The sequence below is a fragment of the Sturnira hondurensis genome, unplaced genomic scaffold (genome assembly GCF_014824575.4).
Source record: "Sturnira hondurensis isolate 20B ecotype Veracruz unplaced genomic scaffold, ASM1482457v3 Scaffold0008860, whole genome shotgun sequence".
Taxonomy (NCBI): Eukaryota; Metazoa; Chordata; class Mammalia; order Chiroptera; family Phyllostomidae; genus Sturnira; species Sturnira hondurensis.
In genome coordinates, this window is record NW_028081491.1 from 1,185,539 (window position 1) to 1,205,198 (window position 19,660).

The following is a 19,660-nucleotide window of genomic DNA, read 5'->3' on the forward strand; positions in this document are numbered from 1 at the left end:
AAATTGTTTGGCTTCTCCATTTCCCATACTATTCTAAACCTCCTCCTGTCTATTTTGTACCTACCATTTATGCTTCTTACTCCCTGTACCTTTTCTCAATCCTATAATCCCTCACGCAAATGTGGGTCCACCTGTTCTGCCAGCTGCTGCTGCAAAGACACATTTTTCCTATACAAAGTAACACATATAAATTCTAGGGATTAGAACCTGATTATCTTTGAGTGCCATTTTCAGTGTTTATTTTCCTAAATCATTAAATAGTTATTTTTTGTTGGGTAAATATCTTACATGTTTATCTCAGCCCACTGAAGTGATAATTCAAAGTGGGGGATCTGCAAGTACTTCATCTTCTGGGCAATAGGAAGAACTTTCTTTTTGATTCCAGCAAAAATTTGGAGCTCTGTCTTGCTTTTTTGCTTCCAATATTTCTAATTTTTGTTCCTCTTGAGAGCATACACCTCTGATGGCTGTCTTGTGGTACAGTGGGATAATATCATTGCAATATTATCATTGGGGTAATTATCATTACCCCACCTTGTAGGGTCGCAATGATACCCTAAAGAATGAGTACCACAGTTACCCCCACACTCCCTTATTTTTTTACTATCTGGTAACTCTAGCCTTAGACTATTCAGAAGTAACACCTACCTTTCTCAGTAGCCTTTTCCTGACTGAGTTTAGCTTAGTTTGTTCTTCTAATCCAATCCTAATTGTTTTTGTCTTTCAGGGTTCCTTATAATTTCTGGATCATATAGAAAATTCTTCTACATTCCCAATATTTTTATAGTTCTTTTCCCTAAATGTCATTTTTAGATGTTTATTTTCCCCAAATGATCTGAGAAACACTTGGGAAGCTAGAGTGTGCACGACACACATACCCTCGGTTCAAACTAAAATCAATCTTTAAACCATATTCAATGTCTTTTCCTCACATGACTGCCATCTTACCTTTATTTGTACCTACCAAGTTGTATGGCTGAATCTTTCCCAAATTACTCACATTGAAGAAGTATTTTAATAAGTAACCAGATCCTACAAAGGATCTGAAAACTTAAATTACCATCATCTTCTAAAGCCTTTTTATTATATATTATAAAATATACATTATATAACAGGCCATTATTTTACTATAGAGTGAGATGAGCAATTAAAAAGTATATACAGGGTAGAACAAAAGCAGGTTGCAGCTGTGAGTACACCAAACAGAGTTTCCTCATGTGTTATATATTAATTATTGTATTATTTTCCATATGATAACTATAAACCTACTTTCCCCCAGTCTATATACAGTAATGGAACTGAGAAAAATTACATGATTGAGGAAAAACCCTTACTTGTGATAGGCTAAGACACTATTCTAAAGAACTGCTCCTAAGTTGAAAAAATAATATCCTATTTTTCCAAGATTGGTTAAATATGTCTAAAGAAGTAATTTTTAAGTAGTCTGTTATACCAAGGAACAAAAAGATGAAAGGCTTCTTACAGAGCTAAATACTTCAAGAAAAAACAAAAACTGCTGTGTACCATTCTATTTTTAGAATTAAGAAAACAGCATTAATTTAAGCTTGGATCATTCTTAGGTTAACTACCACCACATGTGGCAGATGTTTGCTCTTAAAGAGATGCCAACTCAATATATAGGGAGTAATTCAAATTTAACATTTATAATTAAACTTGAACCTCATTCCAGATCTTCTCAAGTCAGCAGTTCTAAACTAAATAAACTTTATTTAGAAGCAGAAATGGAATAGTAATTGATACCCTAAGGACACTAAAGAGTTAATGCAATTTTAGATGAATACTAACACTACCAGCACAGTAGGACACTTGCACTTGATTTCCGTGAATCTATCTACTGGGGCGGCTTTGAAATGGTGGCTTCAGCTATCTGTCAGGCATTTCTCCTCGCTCTTCTTTATGTCAGGGCACATATAAAAAATGGTAACATCTACCTGGAGTAAACAGAGATTGTTACTCAAGGCTGGATGCTGGCTTAGATAATCTTGCTGCTCCGAGTTGTGGGATCAATGTCTCAGTGAACCCGGATCCCATTGGTGGTATAATGTTATGTTTGGCCCACAGATTGGGAAACAGTGACCTTGCTATTCTGATTGTGGTCTACAGACTAGTAGTGTTTGGCACTCCTTGAAGCTTGTTAAAAATGCAGAATCTTGGGCTCCACCCAAATCCACTAAATCAGAATCTTGTATTGTTTGGGTTTTTTTTTTTTTAATCTTCACCCAAGGATATGTTCATTGATTTTAGAGAGAGAGGGAGAGGGAGAAGCATTGATGTAAGAGAGAAACATGGATCGTTTGCCTCCTGTATACACCACAACTGCAAATTAAACTTGCAACCTAGGTATGTGTCCTGTCTGGGAATCGAACCCATAACCTTTTCATGCATGGGACGATGCTCCAACCAACTGAGCCATGCAGCCAGGACCAAATCTATATTTTAAAGATCCCTAGTTAATTCATGTGTACATTAAAGTGTAAGAAGTTATGCTCTAAGAAACTTTCAGCTCTTAAAATTCAATGAACCTAAAAATGTTTTATAGAAGTATATTCTTGAGTATATTTCATAATCTTATTAAATGCCATATTACAGTTAGAATATAATTAAAATATATTTTTACAAAAATTGGTTCCTAATTTTTTTAAAAGATTTTATTTATTTATCTTTAGAGGGGAAGGGAAGGAGAGAGGGAGAGAATATCAATATATGGTTGCCTCTCATGGGTCTCCCGCTGGAAACCGCCTGCAACCCAGGTATGTGCCCTGACTGGGAATCGAACCACGATCCTCTGGTTCTTAGGCCCACGCTCAATCCACTGAGCTACACCAGCCAGAGCCGTTCCTAATTTTTGAAAATAGGCAAATATTTACTTTTTAATTAGAAGGGAAATATATTTACCTGCTTGTACACCTGTCGTAAGTACATGATCTCCTCCACGGTTCCCAAAGATATCAGCCTAAACACTTTGACATCCCTGCACTGCCCAATCCTGTATGCTCTGCAGAAAGATTGAAAACAAAAGCAAACAGAAAACAAGTGAAACAACTTTGGGTTCAGGCAATATCTTTTGGACATAAAAATGGAACATTAATAAAATTTTAATCAATTTTTAAAATAAATTATGTTTAGATATGCTATACTATTTAATAATAATGCAAAATAGAAATTCATATAAAAAGTCCAGTCATGAAGGAGAAAAGCATTACAGAAAAATATACATATCTCGTTCATTTTTGTTACAAACACCACCTTCCATTGTCCAAAAACTTTTCCTAAATTCAGACTTCCTTTATGATAGTTTTAAGCTTAAGCTTATGAATGTTCCCAAATGCTTTCATTTATGTAAAACTCTCAAACATGCAAACTAATCCATAGTGATAGAAAGCAGATCAGTGGTTACTTGGGAATAGGGACCGGGGAGGAGCAGGAGAGATGGATTACAATCTAGCACAAGGAAAGCTTGGGAGGTGATGGCTATGTTCACTATTTTTACTGTGGTGGTGGCTTCACATTTGTAAACATATATCAACACTTATTAACTGTGCATTTCAAACATGTGCAGTTTATTATGTATTAATTACACATCAGTGAAATTGTTTTTAAAAATACTGTGGAAAAGCAGTTAATCAACTAGTAAGCCTATTGAAGTGCAGGTTTACAGTCCTCATCCACAGAGATCTCCACGGGCTCTGTCTGACTGAGTCACTTAGTTGACTAGTACCCCAGGTGTTTTGATAGGAACCACAGTACTAATTAAAACTCTAACCTGACTCATGACACTGGTTAACTGTGGTTTTAGTCACTGAGCTTCTCCCAGGTGGAGGCTTTATTGGATGCTCAGAATGAGGTCACCTGCTTCTAAATACCTGTTACAGTCACCAGGGGGATCTAGGCAAGGCCATACTGCCTCATGCTGGAAAATGTTACAATTTGGGGGACATTTAATTTTGACCTTGTAAAGTTACTCTGTTATTATAGTTGGTGCTCCTTCTGCCTCCTTCACCCATTCCTCCTCACAGAGAAGGGCTTTAGATAGAAGAGGGTATCGCAGAGTTCCAACAGCCTTATACTCCCACGGGAGTATGGGGGCTCTGGTGACACAGCACGGAGAGTGGGAAGTTACTGCACTGTCATTTCCATCCTGCAGACTCCTTACAGAGGTGCTTATAATCCCTTTCTCTCCCACAGTGGATTTGGGGTCTAAAAAAAATAAAAATGGATTAAGGAGTCTTTTGAATGTATAGTCATTCAGTTGTTTGGTGAATGGGATAGATTCTATTAGAATACATATTTTTTAATCTTTACAGACAAAAGCCTTGTACACATGTTTCTCTGGACTTATGTTTCACCAATTTCTTGGTAAATAAAGCAGGAGGGATATGTTACATGATGAGTCTTTTACCATGTGGAGATAACTGTTGAGAGACTGTACATGGTATGGAGATCAACAACTTAATTTCTTTTCTTGTTTCTTCCTAACAGAGTCAATGAAAGGGGAGGGAAGAGAAGAGGAATGCTGCTTCTTTAGTTCATTGTCAACTTCCATTGTGTACTGCATCACGGCACTTTAAGGGAATACTGCAATAAATAAGATACTGCATCATGTAGGTCTTGATGGCCCACATGAAGAACAAAATTATAACAAATATGATAAGACAAAGAAGAATGGAGAATTTTCTGTGGTTTTCATTGACCATTTCACTTGACAGCTGTCAGTGGTGAGAGGCAGATTAGATGCAGGCTCTGTGTTAAGAAAATGTGGATTCAGATCCTGACCCTGCCAACTTTGGCTGGGAAGTTGAGCAAATCACTTAATATCTTTGCTTTTATTTTACTAAGTTAACAATTTACACTACTTCCTCTTAGCCTATAAGGATATTGTGAGTATTAAATGAGATAATCAAATGAGAACAGAACAATTCCTGACTTACAGTAAATATGCAATAAATTTTGCTATTGTTTATTTATCCTTATTTTTACTGCCATTAAAAAAAAAACAGGCTGCCCTGGCTGGTGTAGCTCAGTGGATTGAGTGCAGGCCTGTGAACCACACAATCGCAGTTCAATTCCCAGTCAGGGCACATGCCTGGGTTGCAGGCCAGTTCCCAGCAGGGAACTCACGAGAGGCGACCATACATTGATGTTTCTCTCCTTCTCTCCTTCCCTTTGTCTCTAAACATAAATAAATAAAATCTTTAAAAAAATTAAAAAAGAAAAAACAGGCTAACTTGCTTTGCTTTGCACCCAGCACAGTATTAAGGGGATTATAACTGGGGTGATATTAACAACACAGTATATTATAAGCTGAATTACACCTATTAAACAAATAGTAATGGATAATTTAAGTTTCTATGAAAACAAAATAAATTCATATCTGATTTGCTGTGACACATACCTAACACAACATGTAATAAATACAAAGTGATCAGTAAATATTTTTGATATTTATCTGTATAGCATTGAAAAATAAATGAAATATCTCCATTAAAAAAACCCACAAAAACAACTGGGAATAAGTATTCCTTCACAAAGTAGCACATCTTTGATTCTTTCAGTTAATATTTTCTCACATCATCTTTAGTGAATCTTAATCATTTACATCTAGAAAATGTAAGACATTATAAATAAATATTCTTAATGCTTATTTGGCCTTTCTGCTTCTTAAGCTTTCCCGTGTATTTGCCTTTTCCCCTCTGATTAGATTTTTCAAAAGTTTGTCTATTTTACTCTTTTTAATGAATAATGTAAAAAATTGATGTTATGTTTTGCTTTTACTTTAATAACTTAATAATTTATAAAATTCCCTCTATTTTCCTTAGGTTTTTTATTTTTCTACTTTCCTAAATGATATCTTTCTTTCACTTACATTCTGTCTTTCTTTTTTAAGAAATAAATTTAAAACTCTAAATTAGCAACAGAACTTAAACATTGATTCATAGTAATTTCATTGTTATTTATTTCTAAGTAATCAGTTTTTCCCTTATTTCCTCATTTTTTACTGTTATAAAACAGCCATAACAAAATTTAATCATTTTAACCCTTTTTTGAAGGCACAAAGCGTTTATTTTTATTATTTTAAAATAGTTTTTACTTTCAATTACAGATGACATACATCACTATATTAGTTACAGGTGTACACCCCAGTGATTAGAAATTACAGAACTTACTAACTGATCATCCTGACAAATCTCACACCCATCTGACACCATACATAGTTATTAGACTATTACTGACTATATCCCCTATGCTGTCTGTACTTTACATCCCCATGCCTATTCTGTAACAACCAATTTTCACTTTTTGATCTCTTCACCTTTTTTGCCTATTCTCTCAACCCTCTCTCCATCTGGTAATCATCAAAATGTTCTCTGTATCTATGATTCTGCTTCTGCTCTGATTGTTGGTTTGTTTTTAGATTCAATAATTGATAGATATGCATTTATTGCCACTTTATTGTTCATGTTTTTTAATATTTTCTTCTTCTTAAAGAAAACCCTTAAAACATTTCATATAATACTGGTCTGGTAGTGATGAACTCCTTTAGCTCTTCTTGTCCAGGAAGCTCTTTATCTGACCTTCAATTCTAAATGATAGTTTTACTGGGTAGAGTAATCTTGCTTGTGCTTCTCATGACTTTGAATATTTCTTGCCAATCCCTTTTGGCCTGCAAAGTTTCTGTTGAGAAATCAGCTGACAGTCTTATAGGAGCTCCCCTGTAGGTCACCACTTTTCTCTTGCTACTTTTAAGATTCTCTCTGTCTTTAACCTTGGGCATTTTAATTATAATGTGTGTTGGTGTGGGCTTCTTTGGGTTCATCTTGTTTGGGATTCTCTGTGCTTCCTGGACTTGTATGTCTATCTCCTTCACCAAGTTAGGGAAGTTTTTTGTCATTACTTTTCAAATAGGTTTCAAACTTCTTGCCCTCTCCCTTCTTCTTTTGGAACCTCTATGATACAATTGTTGGCATGCTTGAAATGTCTCAGAGGCTCTTTGCACTATCCTCACTTTTCTAATTCTTTTTTCTTCTTGTTGTTCCAATTGATTGCTCTTGTTTCCTTATATTCTAAATCACTGATTTGATTCTTGACTTCATCTACTCTACTGTTGACTACCTACCTATAAGTTACTCTTTATTTTGATTAGTGTATGCTTCATTTCTAACTGGTTCTTTTTTATGCTGCTGAGGTGGCTCACTAAGTTCACTGAGCATCTTTACAACCAGTGTTTTGAATTCTGCATTTGGTAGATTGCCTGTCTCCATTTAGTTTAGGTTTTTTTTTTCTGGAGTTTTATTCTCTTCTTTCATTTAGGTCATGTTTCTTTGTCTCCTCATTTTGGCAGTCTCCCTGTAATTTGCTCCTATGTATTAGGTAGAGCTGCTACATATCCCATGTTAGGTAAAGTGGCCTAACATAGTAGATGTCCTGTAGAGTCCAGTGGCATAGCCCCTCATCACCCCAAGCTGTGTACTTGAGATGTGTCTACCACATGGGCTGTGTACACCCTCCTCTTGTAGCTGAACCTTGATTGCTGTTGGCATGTCAACAGGAAGGACTGACTCAGGCTGATCAGCTCAAGGATGAGGTGTGACCACTGACCATTAGCCTCTGACCACTGTCAAGGATCAGCTGTGCAGTGGCCCAATCCACAAAGCAGGACTTAGTTCAGCAGGGCTCTGTTGCACACTTAGTCTACCCCTTGAGTGAGTCTCTTGTTGAGATGGTTAGGTGGTAGTGTTCAGATGACCTGAAGCTGTCCATGGTGTGCACTGGCTTTGGAGCTTCCCAGGAGGTACAGGCCAAGGTCAGCTACCACCTTCGTTTTACCTGGAGCCACTGGCAGAAGCTACAAAGCAATCTGCAGATGGCATCTACCTGTGCTGGGCTTGGAGGTGCCTAGGCAAAGCCAAATCTGTGCACCAAGGCCAGCTGCTTGCTAGTGCTAGGCCTGAGGTCACCTAGTAAGAGGCGTGGGGCTCACTGAACCCAGATGCAGCGTTTTTGAGAGAATTTAGAAAAATCTGAAGCATGGGCCAGGACAAGAAATTTGTATAAAAAGCCACTGGAAAACAGCTTGGGTTGGCCTCAAAGTTGTGTGGAGTGGGACCTCAGGGAATCACCAGGGTGGGGTAAAGATTGTAAGCTAGGTTGATGGAGACTCAGATATGGTGCCCACCTGCCAGTCTTTTGTGGGAGGGCTCAGCAAAGGAACAATTGCCTCTGCCAGCAGTTCTGTCTGGGATAAAGCTGCCCTTCTAGCTCTTGCCCTGATACTAAACAATTCAGTTCCTCCTAGCATACCCCCGGTGCCTTTCAAGATTCAAGATACTGCCCCCATGCTGGAACTCAGAGGGAGCGAGTCTGAGTAAGTCCCTGCATGGGTCCTTTAAGAAAAACTGCCTGGGACTCCACAAGTTTCCATCTTCCTCAGCCTCAATCCCCACTAGTTTTCACAGCCAGAAGTTATGGGGGCTTCCCTTCCTGGCACTAGAACTCTGGCTTGGGGAGCTGGTGTGGAGCTGTGATCCCTGCTTCTCATGGGGACCTCCACAGCTGAGCTATTCCTCTGCATTTTTATCCCTCTGGGTGTGGAACCAGCCCATTCCACATCTCCCCGTTGTCCCCCGCCCACCATACACACCTGTTTTGATGTGGTTTCCTCTTTAATTCTGTAGTAGGACTTCACTCTGCCTGATATCTGGTGGTTCTGAATGATGGGTATTCTGTAATTTGGATGTAATTCTGATGTGATTGTGGGAGAAGGTGACTATCAAGTTTACCTATGCTGCTATCTTGATTAGAAGTTCCTAACTACTCTTAAATGTACAGCTCAGGGGCATTAAGTACCATGACATTACTGTGTAACCACCATGACTATTTATTTACAGAACTTTTTTATCTCTCTCAACTAAAAATTAGTACCCATCAAACAACAGAAACAATACATTCTTTTCCCACCCCAAACCCTTAGTAACATTTACTCTACTTTCTGTCTCTATAAATACAACACGCCTAGGTACCTCATATTAGTGCAATCCTATTTTTTTATTTGTGGTGAAAACAGGAATTGTTTCCTTATTGCTGTTCTCAGAGGAAAAACTTTTAATCTGTCACCAGTGAGCTGTGGGTTCTCCAAAAATGGCCTTTATTATGGTGAGGCAGTCTCCTTTTACACATGGTTTGTTGAGGGCTTTTACCATGAAAGGGTGTTGAATTTTGTCAAAACCTTCTCTGAATCAGTTGAGATGATCATGTTAATGTGATGTATTCCACTGATTGACTTCATAAAATGTTGAACCATCCTAGCATTATGGGAATAAATCTAACTTGGCTTTAATGTATCATTGTTTTAACATGCTATTTAATTCAGCTTGCTGGTATTTTATTAAGGATTTTATATAACTATTCATAAAAATAGTGGTTGATAGTTCATTATTATTATTGTTGTTGTTGTTATTTTTTGTAGTGTCTTTGCCTGGTTTTGGTAACAGAATAATGCTGACTTTACTAATTAAGTTAGGAAGTGTTCCCTCCTCTTTAATATTTTTAAAGAGTTTGAGAACAACTGGTTTTAATTCTTGAATGTTCCATGGCAGTCACCGGTGAAGCCATGTTGTCCAAGTCCTTTGTTTATTGGGAGGTTTCTTTTTTAAACTGATTGCTTGACTGATTTTAAAGAAAGAGGAAGGGAGGAGAGAAAGAGGGAGAGATAGGCAGAGGGGGAGATGGGAAGAGATAGGATCAATTTGTTGTTCTACCTATATATGCATTCATTGGCTGAATCTTGCATAACCTGGGAAGGAAACTGCAACCTTGGTATATGAGGATGATGCTCTAACCAAATGAGCTGCCCAGGGGGTACTGGGGGCCTTTTGATTACTGATAAAATATCAGTAGTCAATGTACGTCTATTAAGATTCTTCTATTCATAATTCGGTCCTGGTAGGTTGTATGTTCCTAGGAATTTCTCCATTTCATGTAGACTATCCAATATATTGGCATACAATTGTTCATCATAGTTGTTTCTTAAAGCCTTTTACTTCTATCTCTGCAAAAATATAATTGGCATTTTGCTAGGGATTGCATTGAACTTGTAGATAGGTTTGAAAAGTACTGACACCTTAATAATAGTAAGTCTTCCAATTCATGAATACAGGATATTTTTCCATTTATTTGTGTCTTCTTTAATTTTTTTCAGCAATGCTTTTTAGTTTTCAGTATACAAGTGTTTTGCTTCTTTTGTCAAATTTATTCCTAAAGTGATTCTTCTTTTTATTGGATACCATTGTTAAGTGAAATTGCTTAATTTTCTTTTCAGACTGTTCATTGCTAGTGTATGAAAATACAACTGATTTTCTTAATGTTGACTATATCCTATAACTTTCTCCAATCAATTTATTAGCTGCAACCGTTTTTTTTTTTTTTTTTGTATGTGGAACTTTCAAGGCTTTCTACATATAAGATCATGTCGTCTGTAAACAGGGATCATTATTTTTCTTCCTTTCAACCTTGGACCTCTTTTATTTCCTTTTCTTACCTAACAGCACTGGCTATGTTCACAAAAGTGGTGAAAGCAGGTATTTTTGCCTTGTTCCTGATCTAGAGGAACAAGAACTCATTCCTTGTTCCTGATCTAGAGGAACAAGGACTCATTCTAGCACTCATTCTTTTACCATAACTATGAAGTCATCTGTGGGTTTTTCATAAAAGGGCTTTATTATGTTGAGATAGTTTCTCCCATCCCTAGTTTGTTTAGTGTTTTTATCATAAAAATATGTTGAATTTTGTCAAATGCCTTTTCTGCATCAATCAAATGATCATGTATCTTTTTCCTTCATTCTGTTAATGTAGTGTATTACACTGATTGATTTTTGCATGTGAAAACAGGAATAAATCCCACTTGGTTGTGGTGTATTGTTATTTTAATATGCTGTTAAATTTGTTTTGCCAGTATTTTGTTGAGGATTTTTGCATTCATATTTGTAAGAAATATTGGTTAGTAATTTTCTTTGCTTATTGGTCTTTGTCTGGCTTTAGTATCAATGCAATGTTGGTCTCATAGAATAAATTAGGAAGTATTCTTTCCTCTTCCAATTTCTGGACAAGTCTGAAAAAGACTGGTATTAATTCTTCATTAAATGTTTGTAGCATTCACCAGTGAAACCACCTTTGTCCTGGGCTTTTGTTTGTTGGCAGTTTTCATTAGTGATTTGATCTTTTTAGTAGTTGTAGATGTATTCATCTTTTTTTATTTCTTTATGATTCAGTCTTTGTAGTTTACTTGTTTCTAGGAATTTGTCCATTTCACTAGGCTGTACAATTTCTTGGTATATAATTATTTGAAGCATTGTCTTATAATTCTTTTATATTTCTGTAAAGTCAGTAGTAATGTCTCTCTTTTCATTTTTGATTTTACTTATTTAAGTGTTCTTTTTTCTCTGTTTAGCTAAAGGTTTGTCAAGTTTGTTGAACTTTTTGAAAAAACAATTCTTGGTTTTATTGATTTTATTTTGTTTTTTAGTCTCTATTTTAATCTTTGCTCTAATCTTTATTATTTCCTTTCTGTTGCTGCTTTTGAGTTCAGTTTTTCCTTTTCTAGTTACTTAACACACTAGGTTAGATTATTAACTTGAAACTTTATTTTTAATGTAAACATTAAAAGCTATAGATTTCCCTCTTAGAACTGCTTTTGCTACAGCCCATAACATTTGATATGTTGTGCTGTAATTTTCTCAAGAACTTTTCTAATTTTCTTTGCATTTCTTTAAAAAGTTTAATTGTTGTTCAAGTACAGTTTTCGGCCTTTTGCAACCATCCCAGTCCACCCCACAGTGCTTCCCCACTCCCTCCCATTTCCACCCCCCTTAGTTTTTGTCCATGTGTCCTTTATACTTGTTCCTGTAAACTCTTCCCCTTTTCCCCTGAAATTCCCTCCCCTCTCTCCTCTGGACACTGTCAGCCTGTTCTCTATTTCAGTATCTTTTGTTATATTTTGCTTGTTTGTTTGTTTTATTGTTTAGGTTCCTGTTAAAAGTGAGATCATATGGTATTTCTCTTTCTCTGCCTGGCTTATTTTGCTTAGCATAGTGCTTTCCAGTTCCATCCATGCTGTTGCAAAGGCTAGGAGCTCCTTCTTTCTTTCTGCTGCATAGAATTCCATTGTGCAAATATACAAGAGTTTTTTGATTCATTCATTTACTGATGGGCACCTAGGTTGCTTCCAACACTTGGCTATTGTAAATTGTGCTGCTATGAACATTGAGGTGCATAGGTTATTTTGGATTGGTGTTTCAGTGTTCCTAGGATATAATCCTAGCAGTGGAATTGCTGGGTGAAAAGGCAGATCTACTTTTAGTTTTCTGAGAAAATTCCATACTGTTTTCCATAGAGCTTGTACCAATCTGCAACCCCACCAACAGTAAACTAGGGTTTCATTTTCTCCACAACCTCTCCAACATTTGTTGTTTTGTTGCTTTGTTTATGATGGCCATTCTGACTGGTGTGAAGTGGTACCTCATTGTGGTTTTAACTTGCATCTCTCTGGTAGCTAGCGATATTGAGCATCTTTTCATGTGCCTCTGGATCCTCTGTATGTCCTCTATGGAAAAGTGCCTGTTCAAGTGTTTTGCCCACTTTTTAACTGGGTTGCTTGTCTTCTTAGAGTGGAGTTGTGTAAGTTCTTTGTATATTTTGGAGATTAAACCCTTGTCTGAGGTATCATTGGAAAATGTGTTTTCCCATACAGTTGGTTCTCTTTTTATTTAGCTGTGCAGAGCTTTTAGTTTGATAAAAATCCCATTTGTTTATTCTTTCCTTTATGTCCCTTGCTCTAGGGAACATGTCAGTAAAAATGTTGCTATGTGAAATATCTGAGATTTTCCTGCCATGTTCTCCCCCAGGACTTTAATGGTGTCATGACTTATATTTAAATCTTTTATCTACCTTGAATTTATTTTTTGTATGGTGTAAGTTGGTGCTCAAGTTTCAATTTTTTGCACATAGGTGTCCAGTTCTTCCAACACGATTTGTTGAAAAGGCCATTTTTACTCCAATTTATGTTTCTGCCCCCTTTCTCAAATATTAATTTCCCATAGAGACTTGTGTTTATTTCTGGGCTCTCTGTTCCATTCCACTGGTCTCTGTGCCTGTTTTTATGCCAGTACCAGGCTGTTTTCATTACTGTGGCCTTGTACTACAGTTTGGTATCAAGTATTGTGATCCCTCCTACTTTGTTCTTCTTTCTCAAAATTGCAGCTGCTATTCGTGGTCTTTTGTGGTTCCATATAAATTTTTGAAGTGTTTGTTCTATGTCTGTGAAATATGCCATTGGCACTTTAATAGGTATTGCATTGAATCTGTAAATTGCTTTGGGTAGTATGGACATTTTAATGATGTTAATTCTTCCAATTCATGAACATGGTATATGTCTCCATTTGTTTGTGTCTTCCTTGATTTCTTTCTTCAGTGTTGTTTAGTTTTCTGCATAAAGGTCTTTTAACTCCTCGGTTAGGTTTATTCCTAGGCATTTTATTTTTCTTGTTGCTATATCAAATGGGATTTATTTCTTGATTTCTGCTTCTGCTGTTTCATTGTTGTTATACAAAAATGCCTTTGATTTCTGGATATTGACTTTGTATCTCACCATTTTGCCCAATTCATTTATTAGGTGGAGTGTACAGGATTTTCTATGTACACTATCATCTCATTTGCAAACAATGACAGTTTTGTTTCCTCTTTTATTATTTGGATGCCTTTTATTTTCTTTTCTTGTCTGATCACTGTGACTAAGACTTCCAATACTATGTTGAACAGGAGTGGTGAAAATGGACAACCTTGTCTTGTTTCTCATCTTAGAGGAAAAGATTTTTGTTTTTTCCCATTGAGTATGATGTTGGCTGTAGGTCTCTCATATATGGCCTGTATTGTGTTGAGGAATGCTCCCTCTCTTCCCACTTTGCTGAGTGTTTTTATCATAAATGGGTGCTGTACCTAATCAAATGCTTTTCTACATCTACTGATATGATCATGTGACTTTTATCTTTGCTTTTGTTTATGTGATGTATTACATTCACTGATTTGTGAATATTAAACCATCCTTGAATCCCTGGGATGAATCCCACTTGGTCATGGTGTATAATTCTTTTAATGTATTGTTGGATGTGGTTTGCCAATATTTTGTTGAGGATTTTAGCATCTATGTTCATCAGCAATATTGGCCTGAAGTTTTCTTTCTTTGCTGTGCCTTTTTCTGGTTTTGGGATTAGGATGATGCTGGCTTCAAAAAAATGTTTGGGAGTCTTCCCTCTTTTGGGGTTTTTTGAAATAGTCTGTGAAGGTCAGGGGTTAGCTTTTCCTTAAATGCTTTGTAGAATTCTCCTGTGAAACCATCTGGTCCAGGGCTTTTGTGTGGCTGTAATTTTTTGATTACTGCTTCAATTTCATCTGCTATTATTGGTTTGTTCAGGCTTTCTGCTTCTTCTTCATTGAGTTTTGGAAGATTATATATTTTTAGAAACTTGTCCATTGCACTTAGGTTTTCAAATTTCTTGGCATACAGTTCTTCATAGTAATTTCTTACAATCCTTTGTATTTCTGTGTTTAGTTGTAATCTCTCCTCTTTAATTTCTGATTGTGTTTATTTGGGTCCTCTCTGTTTTTGTCTTGATGAGTCTGCTTGACGGCTTGTCGATTATATCTTTTCAAAGAACCAGCTCCTGGATTCATTGATCCTTAGAATTGTGCTTTTGGTCTCTATGTCATCTAATTCTGCTCTGATCTTGGTTATTTCCTTCCTTCTACTTGCTCTGAGCTGTCTTCGTTGTTTTTCCTTGAGTTCTTGTAGGCACAGGGTCAGGTTGTTTGAAATGTTTCTGTCTACTTTAGGTAGGCCTGTATTGCTATGAACTTCGTTCTCAGGACTGCCTTCTCTGTGTCCCATAAGTTTTGGGTTGTCATGAGTTCATTTTCTTTTGTTTCCAGAAACTGATTTCTTCCCAAATTTCATTCTTGACCCATTGTTTAATAGCATGCTACTGAATCTCCATGAGTTTGAGTGTTTTGGGTTTTTTCCCTTTGTGCTGGTTTCTAGTTTCAGTCCCTTGTGGTCAGAGAAAACGCTCAATATGATTTAAATTTACTTGATTTGCTGAGGCTCGTTTTGTGTCCTATCTTGTGGTCTACCTTTGAAAATATTCCATGTGCATTTGAAAAGAATGTGTATTTAGCTTCTTTGGGTTGAAGGGCTCTATATATATCAGTGAAGTCGATTTCATCTAGGGCATTCTTCAATGCCACTATCCTTGTTGAGATTTTGTTTGGATCTGTCTATTTTTGACAGTGGGGTGTTAAAATCCCCAACTATAATTGTGTTGCCATCAGTATCTTTCCTGAAGTCCTCTAAGATTTTCTTTATGTATTTGGGTGCTCCTATGTTGGGTTCATATATATATTTACAATGTTTATGTCTTCTTGGTGGATTCTTCCCTGGAGTATTATGAAGTGACCTTCTGGGTCTCTCTTTATGGCCCCTTTTTTGAAGTCTATTTTGTCCGATATGAGTATTGCTATCCCGGCTTTGTTTTCCTGTCCATTTGCTTGGAAAATTTGTTTCCCTCACTTCACTATCAGTCTGTGTAGGTCTGTTGTCCTGAGGTGGGTCTCTTGTAGGCAGCGTATGTGTGGGTCATGCTTTCTCATTCATTCAGCTATTCTATGTGTTTTGATTGGTGTATTTAATCCATTTACATTTAAGGTTATTATTCCCGGGTAGTTATTCATTGCCATGTTCATACATGTGTTCCCCTCTTTCTCTCTTTCTTTTCCTTCCTTTCCCTAAAGCAGGTACTTTAGCATCTCTTGCAGAGCTGGTTTGGTAAAGGTGATTCTTTTAGACTTCTTCTGTCTCAGAATCTCCTTTTTTGGCTTTCTATCTTGAGAGCCTTGCTGGGTAAAGTAGTCTTGGTTGCAGGCCTCTTGTTCTCATTACTTGGAATATATCTTGCCATTCTCTTCTTGCTTGGAATCTTTCCATTGAGAAGTCAGCTTCTAACCTTATGGGGGCTCCCTTGTATGTTACTTCCTGTTTCTCCCTTGGTGCCTTTAAGATTCTCTGTTTGTCTTGGAATTTCGCCATTTTAATTATGATGTGTCTTGAAGTGGGCCTCTTTGGGTTCCTCTCGATTGGGACTCTTATGTTTCCTAGATTTGTGTGACTTTTTCTCTCACCAAATTAGGGAAGTTTTCCATTATTACTTTTTCAAATAAAATTTCCATCCCTTTCTATTCTTTGTCTTGCATCCCTATTATTTGGATATTATTATGTTTCATATTGTGTTGTATTTCTCTTAATCCCTCTTCATTCTTTCTGAGCCTCTTTTCCTTTTCTTGCTCTTTCTGGGTGTGTTTTTTCTACTTTGGCCTCCAGCTCACTGATCTGGTCTTCTACTTCATTGATCCTGCTTTTGATTCCTCTACTGTGTTCTTCAGTTCAGAAATTGTATTCTTCATTTCCTCTTGGCCCTTGTTGATAGTTCCTATTTCCTTTTTCATGTTGATATAGTTTGCAGTGAGTTCACTGTAGTTTCACTGTAGTTCTTGTAGCTCATTGTGAGCTCATTGAACTTCCTGATAAACTGCTTTGAACTCAATATCTGATAGTTGAATTACCTCTATTTCATTTAGCATTCTTTCTGAGGTTTCCTCCTTTCCTTTCATTTGGGGATTGTTTCTTTGTCTTCCCATTATTTGTGAGACTCTTCTTGTTAGATTTAGCTTCTTACATTGATCTGTTCTGGCTCCCTGGGTTTATGGTGTGAACTTCTGTGGTAGAATACCTGTGAGATTCAGTGGTGTAGTCTCCTTGATCTCTCAAACTCACTGGTCTTGGGCTGTTGTTTAAGTTGGCTCTGTATTTGTCTTTGGGCTTTGATTGTTGTTAGGTGTTTCTTTGGTGGGTCCTTCCCAACAGCTTGTTAACTAAGGGTCACTCTGTCCACCACCTCTTGTATTTTGTTGTGCTGGTGAGGGCAGGTTGTGTTGAAGCTCATTCTTCTTTGTATACAAGGTTTTGAGGATTCTCTTTTGCTCTTGTTCAGTTGTTTGTACTGGATAGTTTCTCCACTATTTAGTTGTATTTCCAGATAGGACCTGGTTTGAGGTTTGTGTGATTTCCACTCCTTCCTTCACCTTCTTCTGTTGTTATCTGTTAATGGTTCCTTTGTTGTTTGGTTTCCTCTTCTAGTGGGTACCCTGGTGTTAATTGCTTCCACCTACTCTTTTTTGTGATTAGTTGGAGGGGAAGGCAAAATAGTTTAAGACAGCAAGACAGTATTCTATGATATTTACAGTAACAGACAGTACAGAAGAGATAGGAGATCCTTTGGCTATGTATAGTGTTAACCATGATCTTCCACCCAACTAGCAACTTTTAAGAGAGGATGGAAAGAAGATAAGACTCTTGTTGGGGATGGAAGGATTGTGAGTTGGATCTAGAAAGCAGTGAGGTTTTGGGAGGTCAGATTCTGAGGTAAGGTGATAGTAAAGGATAGTAAATAGGTATAGTGTTTGAGAGAATAGAAGCAACCAATACAGTAACAGAGTTCAGGAAACTGTGAAGTGGGCTAAGATCTTGGATATACAATGGTATGAAACAGCTATTATTTACAATAATATTAGAGCAACAATGATATCATAGAATCTATGTGATTTGGATAACAAGAATAGGGGGTATAGGACCTTGAGTAGTGTGCTAAAGCAACCCGAATGATATGAAAGACAGTAAATTAGCAATACACTGTGAAAGATAGAACAGAGGAAACCTGTCAAATGATACAATATAACCAGCCAAGAAAAGAAGACTATACAGAAAAAAGAGGAAAAAAAAAGAAAAAAGAGGAATACAAAAATACTATTAAAATAAAACATGTAAGAATAATGAAAAAATAATGATAATACAAATATGCAATAACTTGCAGGTTCTCTGTAATAGCAAAGTGAGTTTTGTCTCACTGTCTCAACCATTGGGATGCCCTCTCTTTGGGTCCAACTCTGGTCTTTTCACAGTTCCAGGTTTTTTTGTCTCACTTGTGGGTACTTAGAAAGAAAAAATTTTAAAAAAGCAGGAGTAGGGAGGAAGAAGACATAAAATTGGAAAGGAAGAAGGAATAAAACAAGAAAGAAGGAAAGAGAAGAAAAAGGTACTGAAAGGTAAAACAATAATAAAAATTAAAAAAATAAAAGATCACCTAAACAAACAAACAAAACCTATTGCTTTCAAACTGGCCAAACTGGTTTTTCTGGTCTTGCTGGCTGTAGCAGGGTGAGGGGTGACTGGTATGGCTTTTCTCTCTTCTAGATATGCACTCAGCCAGTCTTGCTTGCACTCTCCCTAGAGACAGTCTGGCACCTCTCCCCAGTGCCTTGGTTGTGGGATCCAGGTCTTCCTCAGAGCACTGTTTCCCCGGGGGTTATCAGTGTGGGCTGGGATACGGGCATGCAAGCTTGGCCAGGCTGCCTCGGTTCCGTGGGTTCGGGAGCAAACCTTTCCCAGTGCTATGGGGGTGCACAGGGCCTTCAACGCAACTTTCTGAACAACGTTGGGATCGCTGAGCCGCTGGTTTTGGAGTAGGCTGAGTGGCTGTTGCAGGAGAACTCCCCAAACAGTTTTTCTTTCTGAGAAATTCTTCCTACTCAAGCCTGCCACTCCAAACAGCCCAATTCTCCAGCCAGACTGGTGACTACTGGGGTCAGTGCTCATCACTGTGCAACTCTCAACTCTCCTAAGCTGGTGATCACAGCCCCTGTGTTTGCCTCTTTGTCTTTATTCCCCTCTCTGTGACTTCAAGCAACCAGGTCTCTCCCGATGCTGCTCAAACCTTGTTTGGCCAGAGAGGGAGGGAGCAGTTGACCTGGCTCTCTCCCAAGGACTCAGTGGCAGACCCTTTGGTGGGCACCAGGCCTGGGGCTACAGCCACCTGTTCCTGGAGCTGGTCCCTGGGACCGTATTGTCCTGAAGCACTCTCCTTATCCTCTGGTTTTTCAGTGTCCGCTACAATTTTTGGTCTCCTATCTTCATTTATGTTGTAGTATTCTTGGATGTTTGCTCTGTTCCTCTAAAGATCGGCTACGTTTTTCTCGTGTGTAGGGGGAAGTAGAATCTGCTCCCTCCTACGCTGACGCCATTTTCCTCCTCCTGCAATTTCTTTTTGACCCACTGGTTACTTAAGAGTGTGTTGTTTAATTTCAATATACCTGTGAATTTTCTAGTGTTTCTTCCACCGTGGATTTCATTTTCGTTTTATTGTAACTGGAAAAATTTTATAATTGCAATCATTTTAAATTTATTAAGACTTGTTTAGTGATCCATAGGGTCTATTGTGGAAAATGTTACATTGATACTTGAGAAAAATGTATATTATGCTATTGTTTTGAGACCAGTTTGATATATGTCTATGAGGTCCAATTTGTTTGTGTTGTTAAAATCCTCTCCTTATTGATCTTCTGACAGGAAGTCCTATCCATTATTGAAAGTGGAGTATTGAACTCTCCTACCATTATTGTGGAGCTAGTTATTTCTACTTTTAATACTGTCAATGTTTGTTTTACATATTTGGAACATTTTTGTTTGATTGTTACAGCTTCTTTG

General features: G+C 37.3%; 1 protein-coding gene across 5 annotated transcripts in view; it reads right to left on the reverse strand.

Annotated features, from left to right (window-relative positions):
• ERCC6L2 (ERCC excision repair 6 like 2) overlaps window positions 1–19,660 on the reverse strand; it is a 154,115-nt gene that overhangs the window by 57,520 nt on the left and 76,935 nt on the right. For all 5 annotated transcript variants that reach the window (XM_037056201.1, XM_037056202.1, XM_037056204.1 and 2 more), the window contains one exon: window positions 2,917–3,016. In XM_037056201.1, the coding sequence (XP_036912096.1) occupies window positions 2,917–3,016 (100 nt within the window). The remainder of the gene's footprint in view (window positions 1–2,916; window positions 3,017–19,660) is intronic.